This window comes from Felis catus, chromosome B1 (genome assembly GCF_018350175.1).
Source record: "Felis catus isolate Fca126 chromosome B1, F.catus_Fca126_mat1.0, whole genome shotgun sequence".
Taxonomy (NCBI): domain Eukaryota; kingdom Metazoa; phylum Chordata; class Mammalia; order Carnivora; family Felidae; genus Felis; species Felis catus.
The window spans coordinates 69,468,658-69,494,716 of NC_058371.1; the positions used below are offsets into that span (position 1 = coordinate 69,468,658).

Below are 26,059 nucleotides of genomic sequence, written 5' to 3' on the forward strand. Positions count from 1 at the left end.
GTCAGTTTAGTTGCAGGCAAAGGGGCTGATCTGTGGCCATGCTTATGCCATATAAAGGATATTCTCTGAATCCTGGGGCTGTTCCAGGCTTTGAATACCAAGTAGCGTGGGTCAGTGGCTCGTGTTTGCAAGCAGAATAATGCCAGAAATTGCCAGTATGAATCTAGGTTGGCCCAACAGGCTAAAAAGGACCACAAAGGGATCATAAACTCAAAGAGTATTTTCTTGCTTTGTGTCATAAAATTTAGCATTTTATGGAGCCTGGACTGGAGTGGATTAAGATTCTTGGGAGTGGCCAAGAACTAAACCACATTTCCAATGACTTTAGGATTATAATTTAGTCTTAAAACCAGTACTTCTTGAAGTACCAGTGATATACTCGGAAGTACTTGGAATTCCTTACTTATCCTGGTTCATGTCTAAGTGCTTCAGATTCACAGGTATGTTTCGATGTCTCCAGTTCACAAAATAGTCCATCATGATTGTGCTGATACAACTCAAACATTTAACAAAAGGTTGGTAAAAGCTAATTTTTATTGGGTGCTCGCTGTTGGCCATGCACGATAATAATTGATTCATACAATTCATACATGCCTTGACTGTATGTTTCTCACAACAGTGCTGTAAGGTAGATACCACTATTATTTACATTTAGTGGATATGAAAATTGAGACTTATTTAGCCAAAATAATCGGCCTCAACTTCCACAGCTAGTAAATGGCTAAGCTGAGTTTCAAACATAGACCCGGCAAACTGCAGAACATAAGCTCTAAACCACTGGGCTTAGGTGACTGTGTTACTTATTATCCAAAGTGGAACACCCTGGAGTAAAAGAAGATATTAGTGGGCATTGAGATAATGGGTATATACCAAGTCTGTCTTGGGCAAAGCAACACATAGCATAGAGTGACTCTTATTATCCTATACTGTCATTCCCTATCCTGTCATAAAAGCCCCTGTGTAGAGAAGGTGAATTCTTGAATAGATCCTGAGGCATAGTACCCCAATATGGCACTCCCCTGGGATGCTCTTGGATGAAAGTCCAAAGAATAAGATAGTGGGTAGGAACTTGGAGCTGTTACCAACCATGGGACCCAGAAATGTTACAGTATCTCTGTATGGCTCAGTTTCCTCAACTGTAGAGTGACAATAATACCTGCCTCATGAGGTTATTGTTAGTGAATCCATGAAAAATACGTGGAATGAGTGCTTGTCACACAGTAAACCTTCAATAAATATTGTCTATTTTTGTTACTATGCTATACACATGAGGTACCAAGCTCACTGAGTCACTCACATAGCCTCCAGTCCTCACATAGATATCATTTCTTTATGTGACATGAACAGGTCTAAAACCCTGGTTTCTTGATTGCTCAGTTAAACTTTTTCAAAACCAGGATTCCTTGAATATATTTCATTCTGTGCTCTGAATATCCAGCATTTTGGGGAATAAAGAGTGCAGTTGCATTCGATTTGAAGGAGAGGTTTATAATCCCAATATATCCTAGCATTCTTCTCTTGTTTCGGAAGTAAGTAGTGATGGAAAGAAACCAATGGGGTTGTATTGATATGGCTCTCCATGTGATGAGTTAAATACCTAAGATTATATCTCAAACAATACTATATCTTTCTTTGTTTTTTCACTTCTCCTATGTAGCTATTTAAAGACGTAAAATCAAGCCAATTTCCTCGGGAGTCTATGAGATGATTTAAATATAGTTATGAACACTCTACACAATATAATTCTACTTATGTAGGCTATTACATTGATATAAAGTACATAAATAGTTCAGTTCTGCTCATGGTAGGAGATGTATGTGGACAGTCTTAGCTTCTTGGTATCTCTCTCTCCATCCACCGATTTCTAGGCTTTTCCTGACATGTCTTCCCTTTCTTGATTTCCACAGAAGTGTGTACTTTCCTCTGGGAGCCTCTTGGTCCAAGCTTAGATTTGTTTCAGCCTCCTTGTCTACATAAGGAGGTGATAGATTTTATCTAGTTACCCACGACCTATTTCTGCTTCATTCTGTATCATCTCTTTGTATTTTGGTTGTTCATTCAATCATCTTTTTTTCCCACTAGGTCTGTAGATGTGTGAAGGCAGAGATATTTCCTGTCTTGTTTTATCATTTCTACATTCTAGTGGGGAGTCTGGCCCATAGTAGGTGTTCACTAAATATTTTTGAATGAATGCAGGAATATAGTCTGAGCCTGTTCCACTGACTCCTAACAGTAAATCTGTATTTGCTTCCATCTTCCCATACTGAGGACAAGTACTAACATTTTTAGCCCTAAACATTTGTTTTAGTACTAACAATTTTAGGCCTAGATTTCTCCTGGAGGATCTTACAAAGAGCTCATCCTAGAGGTAGTGGGAAATGTCCTTGGCAGTCTCTGTATTATGCAAATAATAAGGTTGATAGAGCTTATTCTTATGAGGACCATCAATATAGTCTGCTGGCCTCACACTATAGTTATTCGATAATGTGTTTTCTGTAGGAGGAAGTGCTGGATTTAGTTTAGGTATGTATTTCTCTGATGATCTGGCTTGGTCTAAAAGTAGATATTTTAATATCTGGGAGAGGGAGTAGTCAGAAAGTCCTGTAAGTAATCCTGTCCTAAGCGTTCTGTTCTGACTTTTGATTAATGTTTGTGAGAATAAATTCATGCTCAGTACCGTTGTAAACTCTGGGTCTAGAGTTCTTTCTTGTCTAGCAAGAAAGCGGGACACAGGATTAAAATGCGAGAGATGGCTGATGTCCGGGAAAAGACAAGAGCCCCGGTTGAGGGTCCTTGTTCCATTTTTATTAGGATCAGAAGGCTTACAAACATGGTGATGCACGTGCACAAAGAGACAATGAAACTGTGAACAGTAACTCATGGACGTGAAGGAAGGGGGGTTTTGAAGATATGCGGGGTTAGGGGTTTGCGTTAATATGAAACAAAACCCTGGTTCCAGGGGAAGGTTGTTTACAGCAGACTTAGGCACTATGTCTGTTAACCTAAACTGGTCTAGGGGACAAGAAAGACAGAGCATGCAACCTCAAGGTCAACAAGGCACCTTTCTTTTGCTAATTATCTCTGCTCTGGGCAACCTTGCCCCACAGCCGGTCTATAGCCCTATTTACCTGTTTACCTAATTTGGTTCTTCCTTCCTGTGAAAGCAGCTTTCTACCTTTGTACTAAGCTGGGGGGCATTTCTGCCCTGAATACCTTATCTTGTTCACCTCATATACCTTCATATTTGGGCCTTTGCCCTGCCCTCTCTATACGTATTTACCTAATCTTATTTACCCACACTTGGGTGAGAGCATACTATAGCTTTCTGATTCTTTATGCCTTGTTAATAACCCATCAGTGCAGGCCCAGGGAATTCCTAACCTTATGGGAATAAAAACCAAGAACATACCACAGTACCAAGAACACAGCTAGTATGTATTATGAATCAAATATAGATATTTGGCTTATCTAAGTAAATCTTTCCAAAAAAACTGTGCAGTAGAAGTTTTTTAACCTTCACTTTAAGTTGATAAAAGATAGGGACGCCTGGGTGGCTCAGTCAGTTGAGCGTCCAACTTTGGCTCAGGTCATGATCTCACGGTTTGTGAGTTCAAGCCCCATGTCAGGCTCTGTGCTGACAGCTCGAAGCCTGGAGCCTGCTTCGCATTCTGGTCTCCCTCTCTCTCTGCCCCTCCCCTGTTCACACTCTGTCTCTCTCTCCCTCTCTCAAAAATAAACATTAAAAAAAAAATTAAAAAAAAAAGATAGAAGAAGATTGCTCTCGGTCATACAATGAGTTGGATATCCAGAAAGAACTTCCTTGTCTTTCCTACTTTCATCAATCTGCTTCCTTCAACAAATCCATTAAGGGCCCTTAAGGAGGTCTTCTCCCTCCATCACCACAACATTTTAGTGTATCTGGTTGTTTAATATAGTGAAATAGATGGCTTACACAGTGATGCACCAGTACAGGCTACAAGAGCCTCTTTTTCTCTCAAGGAGTCAACTACCCTAACCACAGCAAAAGTAATGTTGAGGTTAGGATATACTAGGCACCGTTTTAGGTACTGTTCATGAGTTATCTCATTAAATCCTCATAAAAATTTTACAAGGCGAGTACTCCATGAAAAACGTTTTGTAGACACGGTGGTGGAGGCCCAGAGTAATTACGAACTTTGCTCGAAGTCATGTAAATTGCCTGTATGTAAAAAGGATACGTGAGATGCAAGAAGAGATGTAAAAGAGAATCAAATGCTATGATTAAATGATCTACCTGCCCCCAGCCTCTCAGATTGATCTTTCCGTTGATTCAGTCCAAAGACGAAAGTATTTGTCTCCGTTACAAAGCTTGTCTTCAGGTTTTGTTTGTTTCTTAATTACTAAAACTGTTGTGGGTGATCCTTTCAGCACAGAGCCATTAGCTCAGGCTAGCTTGGGACAGGTCCTTGATTGTATAATTTGATGACTTCTATGTGATTCTCCTTGAATACAAAAAATATGTATGTGAAATCAGTGGACTCGCTGACCTTGTACTGTATACCAACCAGTTTTTGACAGATGCTACTCCAAAGATAACCCAGAAAAGAGGACGGGTGTACTTGAGGAAAGGCAAGGTTGTAATTAGGTAGGGCGTGCCAGTGGTGTACCATACTACAAAATCTAGCAATTACCACTGGAGCAGATGCCTATCCTGGGCCTATCTATGTGGGAAATGCACAGTTGAATCGGAATATACCATCAAAGGACTGTCTTTAAAAAGTCATTTTCTGAAATAATAACACCTTCTTCAATTGTGAATTTATAATGAATCTAGTGTTATGCATCACACCATTCCTGTACTGCATTTGGCGTCTTATGTCTATTGTATCACTTAACCATTATATAAAGCAGATACTACTGATACTTTAAATACGAGAATCCTGAAATTCGGCAAGATTTCTGAAACTTGTCCAAGGACACACAGCTAATGAGCAATGGAACTAGAATTTGTAACCATTCTGTCTGATACTAAAGCCTCCTCAAGTTGATTCTCTTAACCCATATTGCCTCTCAGATATAACTTGGTATAATTATGGGATAGTGGCAAAAATGGGCAAATTTTAGCATGGTGATTTCTAATTTGCCACTACACCAACATGTCTACTTAATTTCTTTCTTCAATTCAACAATTTAACATTGATGATATTTTTATGCAAGAAAAGTAGGACATATCACTCTGAACATTGCTGTGAGCTTTTTGTTTTTCTGTTTTTTTTTTTAATGCAAACCAATGCTTACCAGATTTTCTTGTTTTACCATAAATGATCATATAGATGCAAACGTGACTGAACATAGTAGTGTATTTTCTGCCAAACTATTGCAAAAGTCTTAAATCATTTCAAAGGTCACCAGATACTATACGGTGCTGATACATTTAATTTTTTTTGACAAAATATTCTAAAATGTTTATCTAAGATTAGAAAAGCAGACTGCATTCATATAAAAGTCAAGAGCATAAGAAGATCCAGCACCCCTCTGTGATCTTCGATTTAGCAGCTTTGCCCAAACTTCCCCAGCGGTCTGCACAGTAATGTGAATGAATCCCAAGGGACACCATTTTGGTAGCATTTAAGCATTATACTATTTTTCATGCCCAGCATGGAAGATGCATTATGTATGCTTTATTTTTAGAATGCTGTCTTATTGCCACAGAGCTGTCATACCGAATTAAGGTAGCCTGGTTCCAGGAATTCTGTATGTCAAGGCTGCTTAGATGACAAACTGTAGGCACCCCACCAACTTCCATATGAATTCATTGTACATCCCTAGTTGCTCACTGTTTCCCAACTTGCATTGCCTCATTTTATTATAAAGTAGGAGAAATCCAGTGTGTATTTTCCACTCTCTTTTTGAGTCCATGTGCACAGCACTGTATGTGCTGAGTGATGGGGCAGTTGCCAGAGCGGGGGGACAGCACCTGCACATTTCATGTGGTTTTAGGGTCTCAGGTGAGGACAGAAGCATTGTGTAGGGAGTAATGAGCATAATATAGCTGTCTCTACAACCTGGAAACACATGGGCTCTAAATCCTAAAAATCTTGGACGTATGTACCAACTTTCTTAAAATATTTATTTGGGAGTGTAGGAATCACGTTTTATTGTTAAAAATCTGGATGGAAAAGATTGTGTTCTTTATCAGAAAAGCCCTAAGGTTTTATCTTTAGCAATCAAATTGAGCTGGGCAGCTTAATACTTTAATTCACTGGCGAACACAAGTTTGCTGGCATCCCCTCCAAGCAGCACTCTGTTCCAATGTCCTCTTGTTTGCTAACTACATACCTTCACAGACAAGCGAGGGGACCTGGTAACCTTGTCTGCCAGGCCTCTGCACCTTGTCCCTTGATCCCACACATGGCTGCGATAGAAAGGACATGACTAGTTACCACAGCATAAAACATGCACGTGCCTCAGTTCCATGCAATCTGCTCACATTCGTCTTTTCTCCTTTTAAGAAATACATTATTGAGCACCTACTCTGTGCCAGCTGCTCTTCTAGTCATTGGGGGCTACATCGGCGAACACAAAAGTCAAGAATCTTTGTGGGGCTGACACCAGTGGCCTGTGTGAGAATTCGGTGGCCCGAATCTTTTGCCACTGATTTCAGGATCCACTCAGAACTTCGGGATCCGCTCAGAACCTTCCTGAGCTCAAGGTTATGATCTTTCCATTAGTACTAAATCTGTTTCCATCTTTAGATTGGTCTATGGACCACACGGGTGCAGAAGGACTAGACAGCCTCATTCTGATTTCAGTGAATGGACAAATATTGCAGTCATATTCACTCGTAATTGATAGCATTTAGTTTCTATGTGTGAAGCACTGTTTTAAACATGGGGAAGAAGCTGTGAGCTCTCTAATTCAAATAGCTTTGTAGTTAAGGGTGTGGATTGTCATATTAGTTTTCTAGGGCTGCCGTCACAAAATACCACAGGCAGGGTGGCTTAAACAGCATACATTTATTTTCTCACAGTTCTGGAGGCTGGTAATCTAAGATCAAGGTGTCCATAGGTTTGCTTTCTTCTGAGACTTCTCTCCTTGGCTTGCAGATGGCCACCTTATCTTGTTCCTCTCACATGGCTTTTCCTTTGTGTGTGCCCATCGCTGGTGTCTCTTTGAATTCTAATATTTTCTTATAACAATACGAGTCATTTTGGATGAGGGTCTACCATATGGCCTCACTTTAACTTAACTACCTCTTTTTAAAAATATTTTTAAAATGTTTTATTTACTTTTGAGAGAGAGAGGGTGAGGGCAAGGGGCAGAGAAAGAAGGAGACAGAATCTGAAGCAGGCTCTGCGCTGACAGCAGAGGGCCCAACGGGGGGCTCAAATTCATGAACCACAAGATCATGACCTGAGCTAAAGTTGGATGCTTAACTGACTGAGCCACCCAGGCACTGTTTAAGTACCTCTGTAAAGGCCTTATCTCCAGATACAATCACATTTTGAGGTATTGAGAGCTTCAACATATACATTTGGAGGAACACAATTCAGTTCATAATAACTAGCAATCTAGACTTCTAGTTTGAATCCTGATTCTATACCAGTTGTGAATCAAGTGGCTGTGTGACCTGGGATAAATTAACTTAATCGCTGTGAGCCTTGTTTCTTCATTAGTATAATAAGGATGATGGGAGTGAAAATAATGATGAGGACAGTGCTTAGCTCATGAAGTTGTGCAAATGAAGTGAGTTGATATGTAAAAAAATATTTCTAAAAGTGCCTAACACATCGTAAGGCTCAGTACATGTTACCTTTTATTTTCATCCAGGTTTAAAGCTGATTTAGCCCTTTGTGATGCGTTTGCTTAGATTTTCTTAATTTGTTTATCTGGATTAATATTTACTTGAACTGAGTAAACAGGCACCTAACATGGTCATTTAAAGAAAGTGCTTGGAGTTGATAGTGGATTGTAACAATATCTACCATCTGGGGAACACTGAACACTTTACATTTATTATGTCACTGAATTTCGCAATGGCCCCATGCATCAGATATTATTAGACAGATTTTCTGTGGAAAAAAAATGAGGCTCCGAATATAACACACGTCCTCCAAAGGTCGAGAGGTCATGTGTAGTGGGGTTGGAAGAACCCCATAACCTTGTTCTTCATCACTGTACTATACTATCTCCCATAAGCCCTTCATATCATGTGTTAGTCTCCAAGGTTGTAGCCTGGGGCTTTCCCAGTTAATCACATATTGGGATTGTAACCTGCTTTTTCCCACTGTCCCGCAGTCTGATTCCTGAATGTAGCCATGATGCCTTAACTATTCCCCTTCTCATGACAGTGATCTGGGGTCAGGAGGAGAGAGGCCGGTGGGTCTTTCCACCACCCCCATTTTCATTATTCCAGTGACTCACAGGATTATGGAAACATGGAGTGACTATTGAGCACAAGCTGGATAGAACCTGGTCATGGAAATCTCTGCATATCCTCACCGCCGTTTCTCAAGTTTCTCTCTAATCTTTCTTAACTCATTTAGAGTGAGGACAATGAAATCACTGTTTACTGCAAGGGTATCACACCAACCAAACTTCGATTCTGAGACAATTGACTATTCCTTGGATCTTCAGAGCTATAGATAAAACTTGAGGGATTCTGAAAAATTCATTCATTCATTCACTAACATTTTTTGAATGCTTGCTTTCATGCAGACATCATGTCAAGAGATGGAGGTCCAAAAGTGATTAAGAAATATTCCCTGTTCTCACAGAGCTCTCTCAGCTTGGAGGGTAGCAACAGCTAAGCAGATGTATCATATAAAATGGGTATAATAAGACTGCAGTGGAGATATTTTTAGGAGAACTTGCAGGCATAGAGAGGGAAAATTTAGCCCAGAATGTGTGCATAGGGTGGTGGGTGGAGCATTGTAAAAACTTTCCAGAGAGCTAATGTCAGAACTAGATCTTAAGTCGCTGTGGGTGGAGTGAGAGATGGGGTGGGTGTTGGAAGGGTAGAGAGAATAGAGGTGTGGAAAACTTGTGAAGGCAGAGGTGCTTAGGAAACTGCAGAGTTCAGAAGGAGACTAGGGTTTGGGAGGGTTGTGGGTGGGGATGAAGTAAGATAAAGCTGTGGTCTGTGGAGAGTGGCTGGGTTTTATGTCATGTAAGGACGTGGACTTTATCTTGCAGATAATGGGGAATCATTGAAGGGTTTGAAGAAGAGGAGTGATATGATGAGTTTTGCATTGTAGGAAGGTCACCCTGGGCAGGAATTCATGGCTCTTTTATCTACATTAATAAACACTACCTTATTATCTACATTAATAAATTGCCCAGGACTGGGTCACCCTAATGTGACCAGGACTTTGTTCACAAAATATGATTGTTGGTGGAGCCTGGCTCCATCATAACCCGCCCCCCCCGGAAGTCACATTTGATTTCTGTTTTCTAAATGGAATATCGAGATAGGAATTTTCTGGGAGTTTTAATTTATACAGTGGCAGTCCAGAGCAGACCTAGAAAGCAGAAGTTCCTGTCCATTAGTCTTTTCAGAACAGAGAAGGACACTTTGTTTTTAAAGCAGAACTGATGATTTAGATTATTTAAGTAGTTTGTGATGGAGGAAGTCACAAGACATTTTCCTTTCCTGCTTCCTCAGCTTCACACTTAGCTAACTCTTGAGGAAATATGGAGATTATTTTAACTCAGTCCAACCTAGAGAAAACAACTTATAAAATGAAAAACAGTCATATAAGTAAATAAATACTTTTTTGGTTGTTTGAATAAAAGTGTTACAAATCACCCAGAAATCTGTTTCTGGTACAAGTCCCTGTAATCAGGATTTGGTTGGCTATAGAGAACCTATACATAGGTTTTATACCTATGTATGTACCTATGCATAGGTTTTATGATTTAAAAAAAAAGAGAGAGACAGAAGAATTCTGCCTTTCTTCTGCCTCTCTTTTTTTTAAATCATAAAAACCTAACCTAAGTTTGGTTCTTTTAAATATTTGACAGTGCTGTATTTTTCAGTATATCATTAGACTCTCACCCACCCCTGAGATAGATTTGGAAGGTACTCTTCTCAGACCTTGGGGAACTCGGTGCCTCAGTCAAGCTGTCTGAAGGACCTGGCTCACGTCCTGTGGAGACCAGTGATAAGTCAGGGATAGAATCAACATTTGTGATTTCCTTTTCTACCACACCTCGTATTCTCAACTCCTTTTCAGCTAAATCTCTTCCCCTATTAATTGTGGCATTTCAGCACACAGCTATTCTAGAGTACAGCCTTTCTTCATTTCTTAACTTTGCACTGAAAGCTCAGTCTTTATGTTAGTCCTTCACTCGTTCCCTTCAAACACTCATTCAACTGGCAGATATTTTTGTTTGGTTGTCATTTGTGTGCACACTTGTCTTTCTCCACTAAACTCTAAACTGTCTGAGGCCTGGGCCTTGCCTGACCTGGGGACCTTGCAAGTCCTCCGTGTTTGCTATGCCTCGCTGAATCCTTTCTGTCTGAAACCCATGAACTAATAGGTCTATTTGAGGACAATTGAGGGACCATTGTAAAAATTTGTGTTTTGAATAAGTAAATTAACAACATTTGAAACCCTGGGCAGAAGGACTCATCGAATCCTCCAAATTTCCTCCTTCCTCAAGGCTGTCCCAGAATCTTGTGTTCCTGTTTTATCCTCCCTCACATTCACTGACTTGTTCACATGGACCAACTCTAAGCCAAGAGATCTTACCTGTTTTTTCCCTTCAGCCTAATATTTTTAATTGCCAAAACCCTACTGGGATAAAAAAAATTAGAGCAACCAGTACTTAAGGGATCATTAACAACTAGACACCTGCTACATCATCATTGGCATTACACCAGCACCAACAGTTGCTTTTAGCAATTAGAGATCCAAGACATTGAGGTTTGTCTTCAATGCATTGTGGATAGTTGTGGTGGAATCTGGCAGAATTCATTTCCTATAACAAAGATGAGTCTCAAGTTTTGATTGGCCTTTGTTTTCTTTGATAGGTTTTGTAGTCATTTTTAATGATGGACTCTGAACCTGAATTGCTACTTCCCTTTTTGTGTTGTTCGCGGGGAGCCTTGGAGCAGTCTTGGAACTTGGCCCATATGGTAGAAAGCGTTTTTGATTTCAGAACTCAGGACATCTTTACTAATTTTTGCCCAGGGAGAAATGCAGACAGACACTCACAACTTGACCCAGCGTGCTTAGCATTCACCTTTAGTTCAACAAAACTAGGCAGTCAATGTTCCAAGTGGAGGGCATTTCATAAATCCAGGCAAAGGAGATTGTATATAGCACATTCTTGGTGAATTTTCATGTTCATCTTTTCAGAAGAATGTCTTCTTTGTCTTTCGAATAAAGAATGACTTGGGAGAACACCAGCAGTAGAGGAGATATTCAGATTTTGGGGAAAAAATAAGTTTTCTGGCAAGTCTCATTTTTAAGGCAGCTGTATAACCTTTAATTCACACGAACACCCACATATCTTTGAAAACCTGCTTTCTCACTACTCTGACAGTTAAAATTTTATCTCTTCACTGTTAAGATTTCTCTAGAGAGTACAGTACTGCATCATTTTGACAAACCTGAATGTGAAGAGATGAATGTCCCTCATCTCTGAAACACTTCAGGGTAAGTTGCTTTAACCAGTTTCCTGTTTTCAGAGGCTATTTTTCTGTCATCCCTTCAGATCTATCAAAGTTCATTTAATTCTTTTAACAGCCATATTTTATAAAAAGTGGAATTATTTTCACAGTAGTACTCATAGCCCTGAGATCTGGAGCCATACTGACTACTGTTATCTCAAGGGCCATATGCACAGAGACTCAGCAAGAAGACCAGTGTGTGGATGGGACCCACCCCACCCACGCTCAGCCTGAGAGGTACTACTCATCCTACTTTCTTCTTGCTTTCTAGAAATCCCCCTTGCCTGAGGTGCATGGATTTCCAGCAGAGTAGGATGGAATGTTTTTATGTTATAGTCAGTACTCAAAATATTTTGCTGAGGGGACGTGAATGGATGTGGAGAAAAACCCGGAATACTAATTGAAAATGAATTATTCCTATCAGCTTAAAGCTCCCTTTGGAAGATTGAGAACAGCTTTTAAAATAATAGTTTAGAAAATGTATCATTCAAACAATTCGATGTGCTAAAGTAGAGAAATGGTAAATGAAATACAGTATGCTCATAGACTAGATCAGGGGCTGATTCACTACAGTCTGTCGGCCAAAGCTGGCCCCTCGCCTGTTTTGAATGCCCTGTGAGCTACAAATGCTTTCTCCAGTTTTAAATGGTTGAAAAAAATCAAAAGAATAATAACATTTCTATGACACTTGAAAATTCTATGAAATGCAAATTTCAATGTCAATAATAAAGTTTTATTGGAACACAGTCACATCCATCTGCTGATATATTGTTTTTGACTGCTTTTGTGCTATAGCAGAGTTGAACACTTGCTGGGGGAATAGTTGTGATGGAAACTGGATGGCTGTCAAAGCCTAAAATACTTTACTATCTACCTTTGACAGTTTGTTGACCACTGGGCTAGATTATTGTATGGCAGTTAAAGTGATGCTACTTAAAAATATTTAATTATAAGAGAAACTCTTGTGGTAAAATATTTAGTAAAACAATTGTGACACACTGTATAGACAAGACAGTCCCAAATGTTTATTTTCTTTGCCTGTTTGCCTCTTTCTCCTGGTGGAAATGTAAACCCTAAGAAAATAAATAGAAATGGGCATTTATTTATTAATTTTCTTATTTGGAGTTTCTTGAACAATGCTTGGCATACAGTAGATACTCAAAAAACAAATAAAGGCAGCCGAAGACTGATGAACTGTGCAATTGCATAATGTATATGTGTAATAACATGTGTAATAATAATAATAGTTACAGCAAAAGCTTTCTGGGATGTGCATATATGTTAGGCATCAGGTTGAGGACTTTAAATGCATCCTAAAAGCCAGTTTTAGAAGGTGTGTTATCGCCACCCCCCAAACCCCCCTTTTTTTCAGAGGATAAAAGCAAGGCTTAGAGAGGTTGCTCAACTTGTCTAATGTTACAAAGCTAAGAAGTAATGTGACCAGAATTCAAAAGATCTGTTGGATTCCAGAGTCTAGGCTCTGATCATAAGCTATACTTCTTAAATTTCTAAAAACAATTTCCATTTTTTTAGGTGAAAAGAAAGGGATGGGGAAAATACCAGAGGTCAGTATATAAATAATATAACCAATTACTGGGACAGAAGATTATAGATGATTTTTGTTTTCTTAGCCTTACATTTTGATGTTTTCCCACATTTCCTGAAATGAGTAGATTTGCTTTTAATTGCTTTAAAAATAAGAAACAAATGTTTCTAAGGGAAAGGAAAACAGCCCAGAAGGTTAACTGTTCCAATTGTTTATGTAGATCATTTCCGTGTTTCTCTGAGGGCCTCCTGTGACTTGCTGAGGAACCTGCTGGCCTGTCTCCTGTATTGATTTGTGTTGTTGAGCTTCAGTATTAGGTTTCAACTCCCTTTTGAGTACTTCCTAGCCCTCAGAATCTAAAGTGCTATCTGTGTAACTTTTATCTAAAGACACTGATGGCTAGAACTTCTTGGTGTTTATCTTTAGAAATCTAAAGTACGTGTGTCTTTGAAAGCTATGTTGTGTCTTCCACTCATACTTGATTACACTGGTCTCTACATGTCTCCCACTGCACGATGGACTGCTTTTATGTGAATTTTATTACTATGATTTTTTACATTGGTGCAGTATTTGGGGTACGCTCATTTAAAATTATATTTATCTTCTAAGAAGACAGTTGGGTCCCAGCAGCGCCCAAATCATTTAGGAAAGTCAAAGGAAATAAAAAGGGGAGGTTGATGTCACAGATGAAGTTCCTTAGTTTGGATCTATGTTGTTTATTTATTTATTTATTTATTTATTTATTTTTAATTGTGTGTCAATGACTGTTACATAATTTCCAAAATCTAAAGGACTTCTTACATACCCAGGTCTAAACTAAATTGCCAGGCTAAATGGAGGAAGACTTTTTTTTGAGCTAAACTGGAATGCAGGTTATCAGAATGATTAAGTGAATGCCACTAACATTACTGAGGTCACTGTAATAGCAAATTCAAGACAGGTTGTAGAAGATGATGGTTTCCTGCAGTAAAGACCACACAGACATAGGAACTCTACAAGAAGGCAAACAAGCTAGATGGTAAAACAAATGCCTTTAACAAAAAGGAATACAGTTATAGATTGAGTATCTCTCAGGTTATGTGAAAGGGCTTTTAAAAATTCCTGTGATGTGTCTTAGACATTCCAGTCATAATTTCAGAGGCCTCTCTTGTCCAGGCCTGTTAAGAATGAGTTAAGTGGGCTTTTCTAGCACTTTGTGACTTATTCATTTTTTTTTCCCAAGAGCATCATTCTGATTTTTAAGTGATAAGCAAAATCACTTAACATCATCTCTCAGTGACTTTACTTGGCAGAAATGGGGGCTTGAAAGCGATGTTATTGGTTTTAAGCTTGAAGTGTCATTTGATGGACCCTTCATGGTCTTTTCCATTTATGATGACTTCACTCAGGCTCATCATTCTTTATATAGTTTAGCAGTGGAATTTCTAAACTATCAAGAGTGAGACAAAAGCAATTAGGGTGACAGATTTTTTTGAAAACATCATCTATACAAATGCAGTTGAAGAAATGACATTTGCTTAAAAGCACTTTGTGAGGTTATGTGTGAATAAACGTCCATTATGAAGAGTGCCGTTTCCATCAGAAAAGAAAAAAATTTCCATCTTGCTCCTTTTTTGTGTCTTTGGAGAATATAGTGACTGATGTGAACCAAACAATTTCACTTTTAAATTTGCGACTTCTAAAAATTCTTTTTCTGTGGCCTCAGAAAATCAGACAGTTGTTATTACAAATAGCAGCTCCACTCAGACATTGAATAGACAATTATAAATGCCTGGCTTCTTTCCTTTTTCGTGGTAGCTGGCTTTTAGATGTGGAGTAAAACCACATTAACCAGAGGACGTTGTTATTGATGATTAGTGGCTTATTGCTGGGCCACATCTATAAAGCGTCCTGTTTCAAAAAGGTTTCCTTTCATTGTCCAGCAAGGACCATGAAATACCATCTACTCAAACTCCTGCGTTTGGTAGGTGAGAGATTGAAGCTATGAGTGACTGCCTGAAGGCACATACTGAGTTAAAATTATGCTAAAGTATGTTTGTTTTTTGGATTCTGTAGATGGCCGCCCATGTCCTGTCATCCTCTGGGACTCATCTTTATCTCCAACAAGTAATGAGACTCACTCTTCTGTTAAGCTCACCTGGGGAACTTACCAACAGTCATTGAAACAGAAGTGCTGGCAGAATGGCCGAGTACCCAAACCTGAATGGGGTTGTACTGAAATACATCATCATGAGTGGTCTAAGCTGGCACTCTTTGATTTTTTGTTACAGGTAAGTTTATCAAATCACATTAGTGGTTATCTAAGACTGACACTGAGTTGTAGAAGTCTGACACTAAGGAATTTTCTGTACCTTGAGTTTTTGTGAAGCCAGAGTTTAAGTTCTACAATGCTGTATTTGGCAAATATAATACCACATTACAAAATTTTGTGTTCTTTTGGGAAATATTCAGAAATGTCCCTCAGCTTTTTTATTAGTTTCCGAAGGAGTAATTTTTCAGTTCTTCAGTTCTGCAATAATCATAGAACCGATTTGTTGAGGAAACCCATGAAAAGCTCTTCAAGGTGAATGGTCTTCTCATATTTGTGAGGTGGATAAACTGATGTTTGATGAGGCTAAGGAACTCATCCAAGTTCTTACAACTATTAAAACCTGGAGGCTGGAGCTGGGTTTCCCTGGGATCTGTTGATGGTAAAAATTTGTCTTCTTTCCACACCTGAAGTTCCATCATTCCACATTGTGTTTCACTGGTCCCTTGGCCATGTAGCTTATGGCCACCATTTCTCTTGTGTTCTTTCCAGTAGTTTTTTGCAAATATTTAATTAAGATTGGATATTGTAGAATAATAAATATTGGCCATCTACATAACTGAATGACTCAGAATCCTACAGGTTTCTTATAACTTATCTCCTTTTGATAAGGATCTCAATACTCTTGATCCCTTCATTCTAATTACTGCTTTTCCCTTTCTCCATTTTAGAAAAACTGATTGGCTGCTGTTGTTGCATTGTTAAGTAGTATTTTGTGGAAATTTAGGTCTGTCTTAGGACATTTTCAAAACATTCTCCTTTTGTTTTTAATTTTTTTTACTTAAATTTTTTTTTTAATTTTTCTTTATTTTTGAGAGAGAAACAGAATGCAAGTGGGGGAGGGCCAGAGAGAGAGGGAGACACAGAATCCAAAGCAGGTGCCGGGCTCCAAGCTGTCAGCACAGAGCCCACTGTAGGGCTCGAACCTATGAACCATGAGATCGTGACCTGAGTCAAAGTCAGATGCTTAACGGACTGAGCAAAGCAGGTGCCCCTCTCCTTTTGTTAATTCTGTGTGTGTGTGTGTGTGTGTGAAGGAACTAGAAAGGGTTAAAATTGTAAGAAGGAAACCAGTTTAGTGCAGAGTCACAGTCTAAGGCATAGGAACTTTCAAGAGGAGGATGATATATGTTGTCAGTTCTGCAAAGCCATCAGTGAGAACTGACCTAGAGAGCAGGCCATTTGGCAAGGAGGCAGTCAAGAGTCACCAAAAAACTGTTATTGAGTCCAGCTATGAGGCTCAGACTGGTTTTAAGCATTGCATATATATCATTATTCCATTTAATTAACATACTGACTCTGTGAGATAGGCATCTTTTCTCCATTTTATAGCTGAGTAAAAGGAAACTGAAGCATAAAGAGGTTATTATCAAGAACTGTGGAAAATCTGAGATCTTACCTTTCTTGAAAGCTAACAAATTAGTCAGCCACCTGTTCATAGATGCTAGCAGGTGACAAAAGATTCCTGGGTCAGAGACAGACAAATGACTTCATTACTCATAGTAGAGAAAGTGGCATGAGCTTCATGTTCCTTTGCCCCTCAAGTCCCATTGGGTTGATAAAGGGTGGCCCTGGTGAATGCTGCATAGAGTGGGTTTGGGTCACTACAGAGAAACCCTAAGCTTAGGAAACCCCAATCTTATAGAGGCTGCTAGCAAACCTGCCCAACCTTTCCCTGGAAGGAGACATTATCTTGGTCAACAGACAAATCAAATCTGCTTTCCACACCAGAGGGAGATACTCTTTATATCTTCCAAGGCTATCTGCTATACTAACATCTTTGAAGAGACAGTACAGAGCAAAATCTGATGTCAGATTGCATAAGGTTGCAATGGAGAATTGTTTCTCAACAGTTACCTAAAACTTGTTTGGTATTACATAGCTAGTAAGTTCCCAAAGATTGGGGTCGGCAGGTTCGGCTACATTCCATATTTTTTAACCATTACTGTGTGACAACTACCAGGTTATCCTTAGGTTAATGAAGGGAGTTGATGTGATAAAATGTATTAGCAATAAAATGAAGAATGAGTGAAGATTTCTAGGGCTAAGTAGGTAAAGATATTTACCATGAGGCCAAGTGTTTGGGGAGTGGTCAATATAGATGTTGAAGCTCCTGAGGGTGATGACTAGGGGCAGGATGGAGAGGAAATTCATGAGCTTGGAAGTGAAGTCTATGAGAAAGAAATGACTTTGAGGTTTGTAACTGAGTCATATTAAGAGCTAACTTACACTGAATAAAGGGCAAACCCTTTAGAAGTTGTCTCTAGTGACATTTGTTTTAATTCTGGAATCTTCAACTAAATCTCAACCTACCTTCTGTTTTTGTCATTCTCCTTTCTACTGAGGGAAACAACAAGTATGGTTCAACCAATAATAATGTATTTATGCAATTCCTACCGTGCATTATACTGTAGAAATTGACACAGGGTAGCAAACTAGTAAAGATGGTTTATTCCTCCATCCCTATCTCTGTTTTTTTTTTTTTTTTTAAATCACTTAGGAAAGAATAGTGTATGAAATAAAGATAGATACCTATAAGAATGGCTGGATGAAATAATATAAAATTACTTACTGGTATAAGGTTAGCAAGGGAGAGCATTTTGCCATAAAATAGTAAAGAGGGAAGAGTCTGACTAAGATTGCAGGCTGTAAATGATAAAGAGGATAGACACAAATGTGAGGAAGAATATGGGGTTGGTAATGTTCATAGGATATTTAGGGCATCCTAAATGTACCATTTGTCTGAAACAGCATCATTTAGGGAAGTAGTGATACTCTCTGCCTATAAGAGATATCATAGATCACGGAGGAAGAGAGCTTTTTTTTCACAAAAGGTGTGTTCACATTGTCACACTCTCTTCATTACCTTGACTGAGTGAGAATAAATTCCAACTGAGCCATGGTCTCCTGAGTGTGTCAGCAGCTTCTATCATCATGTCCATTGTCTGTGGTCTTTAGGATGAATCTAGGCATATCACTAGTATAAGTTTTCAACAAAGATAAGTATTTTAAGTTCTTAAACTATTAATAATCTATTATATAACACTTTCTATGTGCTTGGTACTGTTCTAAGCATTCTATACTAAGCACTGAGATATTAACATTTAATCCTCATAACAATTCTATGAAGTAGATATTATTATTATTATTCATATTTTAGAATTGAGAAAATTAAGACAAAGAGAAAGTAAGTAATTTGGCCAGAGTCACATCTCTGGGATCCAATAGAATTTGGAGTCCAACTCATGAGTTCTGGCTTAAGAGACGAACTTCTAAGCAATACTTTCTTCCACTCATTTTATAGGACAATGGCACCATCATCTTCCAATTTCCCAAGCCAAGAATTTGGGAGTCATTTATATGCCTCGTGGTACTTATCCTCACGTGCATACAGTGACCAAATCCTTGGTATCTACCCAATCCATCTTCTTTTAGGTATGGCTTATGCTCCTATCTTAGTTCAGGCTTTGCCAGTTATTACCTGGATGATTCCCTCCAGTACACTCAAACTGCGTGAGGCAAGATCACATTTGGCTTGAGATATTGGGCATCAGGCTGCTGCTACCTCTGCAGAAACTGATTCTATTGGCAGGTCAGTTCTATTTGTAGTCTATCTTCTTTCTCCTGCCTGGGGAAGGTGGTAAGGGTGTCTTTCACATTCTTGATAATCCATGAGGCTGTGATCTCTGCAAAACTTTACTGGAATCTGTTCAAGTCATGACACCAAGATTGGACTTTCCAATTTTGGCTCGGCTAAAGTACTGAATCTGAAAGTCAGAAGTTAATTCGATTGTTCAGAGTTAATTTGGTTAGTATCTAAAAGAGTATATCAAATTATGCATACGAGGATGTCATCTGTGAGAATAGACTTACTTTTTTTTTTTTTTATTCATCCAATATTTAGTTACTTCCCAAAGTGCAACAGACAAAAGGCTAATTTCCTATAGGTGCTGTAGCATTTTATTATTTTACCAGTAAGGTGTGAGAGTGTCTATTTCCCTCTCTGTTGCCAACCTTGGGAAGTGGAAAACTGATTAATATTTTTAGTGATTTAATGGAGGGTAACAAGATCTTGTTTACATTTTTGTTTCTTTCATTATAAGTGAGATTAAGAATATCATATTTTTAAATATTAATTATTTACAGTTCATTTTTTTGTGAGTTGTCTGTTTAAATTATTGCCCTTTTCATTGCATTCCATAGCTTTTCCATATTGATTTATAAAGATGTTTTGTATATCACGAAAATTAACCTTTATCAAGTTTTTATGTCTCAGATAATTTTTTTATTTTGTTGTTTTTCATTTGACTTTTCTCATAGTAGATATTACTCCAGAGAAATTTTACATTTTCATATAATATTATATCTTTAAAAATATGTTTTTATGTTTATTTTTGAGAGAGAGAGAAAGAGAGAGACAGAGTGTGAGCAGGGGAAGAGCAGTTAGGGAGGAAGACATAGAATCCGAAGCAGGCTCCAGGCTCTGAACTCTGAGCTGTCAGCATAGAGCCAAACACAGGGCTTGAATCCATGAACTGCGAGATCATGACCTAAGCCAAAGTCCAACACTTAACCGACTGAGCCACCTAGGTACTCCTGATAATATTATATCTTAATTTATCTTTTTACTTCCTGTATTTAGCATCATACAGTGTTTACAGAGAGTTGTTTGTTGAAAATGTTTGCTAAAAATAAAAAAAAGGAAAATGTTTGCTGAACGAATAAATGAATAAATGGACATACATAGGCCATTTTTCATGGGAACTATAATAATTATCTTTACTACAATCCTTCTCATCAATTACACTGCAGTGTTTACCTTAAAGTCAAATATATGCCTCATTTAAATGGTGGCTGGGAATGTGTTGGGAGTGCATTGGATGGATTTTTTGTTAACAATCTTAGGAGAGTTCTGCCTGAAGCAAATGAAAATCACTTGTTCTAGGATGCTACAGCAAGGCAAGAGAGTACAGAACCCAGTTGTTAATTTTCTGTGCACAACATTCTTATTGTTTTACCCAATTAACAAATCTACATTCATAAAGGCCATGCCATTTTACTGGGTCTGTAAAATGTGACGGAGGCACAAGTAACCTTTTATTCTTGAAGCGTGGGGGTATGAACTACATAGACAAAAATTTACCTCTGTGAGGATGACAAAGGGCAGTATTCTAAAGAGCATTTGAATTTCTAAGATTGGGAAATTTCTATCAAAAGTTCATATAAAATAACAGGAAAAGATTTAGGAGATAGAAAACTTGCTTTTTGAGCTCAGAGATAGTCTGTATAATGGTTAGGAACTGAGATTCTGGAGCCAGCCTTCTACATTTCCACCCTGATTACCAATACTAATTTTTAACATTGAAAAGTTACTTAATCTCTCTCTGCGTCGGTTTCCTCAGGAATAATTATATTGTTTATATAGAGGGCCATTGAGAGAATTCAATACTTTTACACACATGAAGGATTTAGAATAATGCCTATACATGATAGGTTCAGTGAGTATTACATATTAAGAAAGTGATCATCCAGAAATAATAGTAGAGGTCAATACCAATATAAGAATTAAAATATTTTATCATTATTTTTATTCATTAAATTTTAAGTAATTCCCAAATCATTAATTTTTTCTACTCTTATGGACTTCCATACTTATATTATAGATCTTATCCTATTAAGTTTTAATTATTTTTGACTAGTCTGTCTTTTTTAATAAGCTGTGAATTTCTCAAGGGCAAGTCCCTGTCTTATTCAACTCTGCAACCTTCCAGTTAATAGCAGAGTATCTGAAAATGTCACACTCAGGGCGTTATATTTTTGGTCAAAGAAAACTACCTAGTTATATTAAAATATTAAATCAAAAGTGTCAAATAAAAGATGTCAGAAGTGAAAGAAATAAAAGTGTAATTGCAATAGAGAAATCAGGTTTGTTAAGAGAATTAGAAGTTTAGAAAATAAAAAATCAAATGAATAGAAAATATTAAGTATTTTTACTATTTAATGAAGTTCTTTCTGTACTTGTATTTTCTAAGGATAGCTATTTATTTGATGAGAAATTAAGGAGTGTTTAGACAGAGGAGGACTAACAGAGATGCGTTTGGGGAGATGTTTGCTTCTACCTTCAACCAAATAAGTTATACATATTTCTTGGCACTTGCACTTGCAGACTTTTTTTGGTCCCTATTCTGTTCTAGACACTTGGCAGGTTTAGTGCTGGTGATAAGATGGGTGAGACAGTGTCCCCGACCTCAAGAGTTATAAGTCTAATAGCATTAATAGAAAACCATAATAAAATGTATCAGGCATCATAATTGAATGTTAAATTCTTTAGAAATAAGTAAGATGCTATTGGTTCTTATAGATTGGTAGAGAATGTGGATGAAAAACGTGACATTTAATCTAGAAACAAAATCTTGCAGTATCAGGTGAGTATAGGAGATAGGAAGAGAGTTTCAGAGAGAGGGATTCTAACAAAGGGCTAAAAGTATGAAAAAGTTGAGTGGGAAAATTATGCTTATGGAAACAGTAGGTGATTTTCTCCCAGGTGGCTGTGAGTAGTAAACTTATGTTCACAAATTCAGCAAACAACAACAATATGACCTGGTAGGTCTTTTCCCCCTAGAGTTGTCTTTTGTTAGTCAACTCTCCTACCTTTTACCTGGCGTCTAATGATTTAGTTCCTGAATATAACACATTAGATTAATAGGTGTTAATCTTTGACATGTTGCCTTCCACTCTTTTTTCTATGCATCACTTTTTTTTCACTTAATGATGTGATAATAGTAAAACTTCTAACCAACTATCACCTAAACAAGAGAAATATAAGTTCTCACTAAAAGAATATTTTGTTCTGTGGGAGTATCCAAATGCTAGGCAAAGATTCCCATTGTAGCCTCCATGATAGATTATGAGAGTCTTCCAAGCATCCCCCACCTTTTATCCCTACTACTCAGTGATCAAAGATCTCACCTCTGACTTTCAGAGATCACTCATAGACAGGTGCTCTGACAACAAGAGACATACCAATCCAGGGTCTTGGACACTGGGATTTCTAAGAGTTTGGATCAGTTCTATTGTTTTGCAGAAGTAGCATACTGCCAATGACACGGACAGTCAAGAAAATTTGATAGAAGAGGATCCCATGATAAGTGACATTGGTTATCAGGCACATTATTGGTTAGAGATGTTGGTGACTGGAGACAAGTGACCAAAGTCATTGTTAAGGAGACACTGGTGATGAAAATAGTGTGATTGGTGATATTGGAGACACATGGGAGTGCTCAGATCTATCAACTGTTAGAAAAACATTGATCAGTGACATTGCTGATCATGTTTCTTGATGAACTAGGACATTGGTGACTGGTAGGTAGCCTTGTATTTATTGGTAAGTCCAAGCAAGCAATTAATATAGTTTTTTGTTCATTTGCTAGCAAACAAAAAGATGATGTAAGTCAGATACTGTCTTGTCTTCAAGTAGTGAAGAAAGTCTGGGATTAGATTTGGCAATACTGGTTGACATGCTGAATTGGCAGGGACCTAAGGAGCAAAGATGGCCAAGGCCTAAAGGTTTGGAAAATATATGTTACTGCTTTTTATTCTTTGTTGAAAAATCTTCACAATTTCTTTTTATGATGAGAATCACAGTTGTTCACTTGATTACAGAGAATATCTTGCTAAGGTAAAAGACATGGGAGTGTCTTATTCTAGGCATTAAAAATGACCAACTCTAAACTTTGAAGATGTAGGCGTGCTAAGAACTGAAACATTATGGTTTCTAGAGAATTTTAATTGTATAAAGCTAAGTATGCCCGTTAAAATGAAATTCAAGTGTCCTTTCCTCAAAATCACTCCAATTATGGTTTTCTTTTTATCTCTATTAATACTTTCTAATCAGATTCTTATCAATATAGGTCCAGATGTTGTAAGGGACTTCTAGCTGATCTCCTTGTCTCTATCTTCCCCAACTGCGATTTGCTGTGCAAATTATTGCTGAGTTTATTTTTTCCTACTTTCCTTTTAATTGTACTAATTGCTTCTCACAAGAATGAATGAATGAATGAATGAATGAATGAATGAATAAATAAATAAATAAATAAAACTCAGAAGACTTCCATTGGATTAGAAAATAAATTTTAAATGCCTTCGTGCCTTACTGGAGAAATTTAAACATATACAAAAATAAATGAACCCTCAGGTACCTGTCATCCAAATTCAACAATTAATCAACTCATAACCAGGCTTGTTTTATCTGTATCCCACGCTACTTCCCAAGCCCACATTAATTTGGAGCAAATCCCAGACATCATATTCTTTCATCTGTAAATATTTCAGTCTGTATCACTAGAAAGTAAAACACACCCAAAAGAAAAATTAACAATAATGCCAGTCACATATCCAGTCAATGTTCAAGTTTTTGTCTTATAAATTATTTATTTATTTATTTGTTTGTTTGCTTGCTTATGTATTTATTATTTCAGGTTGTTTCTTTGAATCAGGATTCAAAGAAAGCCTAGACTTTGTGATCAGTTGATATGTCTTTTAATCTATGGATTCCACCCCCCACCTCTTATTTTTTCCCCCCTATTAGCCTACTTATTGAAGAAAGCATATGTCTTGTTTTCTACAAGTTCTAGATTCTGGAGTTTGCTAATTACACTTCTCTGGTGTCCTTATTTGTCCTCCTGTCATGTGTATCCCATATACACTGGTATGGAGTTTATAGACTTGATCACATTTAGATTTCACTTATTTTCTCAAGACTTCTTCATAGATAGTGATGTATTCTTCTGCTGGGAGAGATAATGTCTTTTGGTCTTTCTTTTTTGTAATGGTAGCAGCTACTGATGCTCAATGTTGATCCATCAATTCAGTAGGCATTGAGAGACAGAGATATTTTAATTCCTCATCTCTTCTTCCTTTATTAGTTGGAGTACTTCTCTAAGGAGTAATTTCCCTTCATCTCTTATCTAGTTATAGTTGGTATGGCTGACATAATACCTGGTTGTCTAGTGGTACCATTTATCTAGAAAAATATTAACACCGCTTTTAAGAAACACTATGACCTGGGGCACCTGGGTGTCTCTCTTGGTTGAGCGTCTGACTCTTAGTTTCGGCTCAGGTCATGATTCATGATTTGCGGTTTCGAGCCTCACATTGTGGTCTGTGCTGACAGTGCAGAGCTTGATTGAGATTCTCTCTCTCCCTCTCTCTCTTTCTGCCTCTCTCTTTCTCTTTCTCTCTCAAAATCGATAAATAAACTTAAAAAGAATAATAATAATAAAAAAAGAAGCACCATGCTTTGACCTCCTAACTTCCTTTCCATTCTTATCTTCCATCTCTTATATGTACTTCTGCACTGTAGGCTGAAGGGTTAACTGCAGGGTTATGTCTGCGTGTGTCTGTGTTATAGTTTGGTTAATTTACTGTCTATTGGACCCCTCCCCAACCCCCCGCCATGCTTTACTCACCACTGTGCCACTGCTTCTGCTCTCTCAGCTAATATGCAGCCTGTTCGTCACACTCCAATCAAATCCCTTCTTTGCAAAGTCTTCTGGAACTAATTCAATCGTATTAAGCTTCCTCTTTCCTCTGAATGTCCAATATCATTCTAAAAAATTTCCACAAGTTTGGGGCGCCTGGGTGGCGCAGTCGGTTAAGCATCCGACTTCAGCCAGGTCACGATCTCGCGGTCCGTGAGTTCGAGCCCCGCGTCGGGCTCTGGGCTGATGGCTCAGAGCCTGGAGCCTGTTTCTGATTCTGTGTCTCCCTCTCTCTCTGCCCCTCCCCCGTTCATGCTCTGCCTCTCTTCAACATAAATAAATGTTGAAAAAAAATTAAAAAAAAATTTTCCACAAGTTTTGAGTACATTAAATCCACAGGGCAACAACATAGAATAGTAATGATGTAAAACAATAGTACTGATATAATGTTGGCTTCAAATCCCAGCTTCTTCAATAGTTAGCTCTGTAATCTTGGGCAAGTTCTTAATCTCTGAGCTTTGCTTTCTTTATTACTTAAATGGAGAAAGGCGACTTTAGTTGGAGACTGATGTGAAATGAAATCCTTTCACATGAAATGCTTATCATGGTACCTGCCTCCCTATGGTCTGAATGTTTGTGTCTCACCAAAGTTCATATGTTGAATCTGAGCCCCCATGGTGATGATATTAGGAGGTAGGGCCTCTGGGAGGTGACAAGGTCATGAGGGCAGAGCCCTATGAGTGGGATTAGTACTGTTGTAAAAGAGGCCTGACAGAACTCCCAAGTCTCTTCTACCAGGTGAGGACAGGGTGAGATGTTGGCAGTTTGCAATTGGGAAGAGGACCTTTACCCAAAAAAGATGATGTTGGCACCCTGTTGTCACACTTCCAGCCTCCAGAACTGTGAGAAATGAATGTTTATGAACTACCCAGACTGTGGTATTTTGTTAAGGCAGTGTACGTGGACTAAGGCACTGGCAGATAGCAAGTACTCAATAGATCAGCTCAGATATCATCTAGAATCACTCTGTTTATAAGAATTTGAATGTATATATGTACACATAGCTATGA

The 26,059-nt window shown here is 38.1% G+C and overlaps 1 protein-coding gene across 2 annotated transcripts in view; it reads left to right on the plus strand.

The window, feature by feature from the left end:
- The window catches only part of GASK1B (golgi associated kinase 1B), a 48,317-nt gene that overhangs the window by 3,251 nt on the left and 19,007 nt on the right, over nt 1-26,059 (plus strand). For both annotated transcript variants that reach the window (XM_003984914.6, XM_011281597.4), the window contains exon 3: nt 15,258-15,472. In XM_003984914.6, the coding sequence (XP_003984963.3) occupies nt 15,258-15,472 (215 nt within the window). The remainder of the gene's footprint in view (nt 1-15,257; nt 15,473-26,059) is intronic.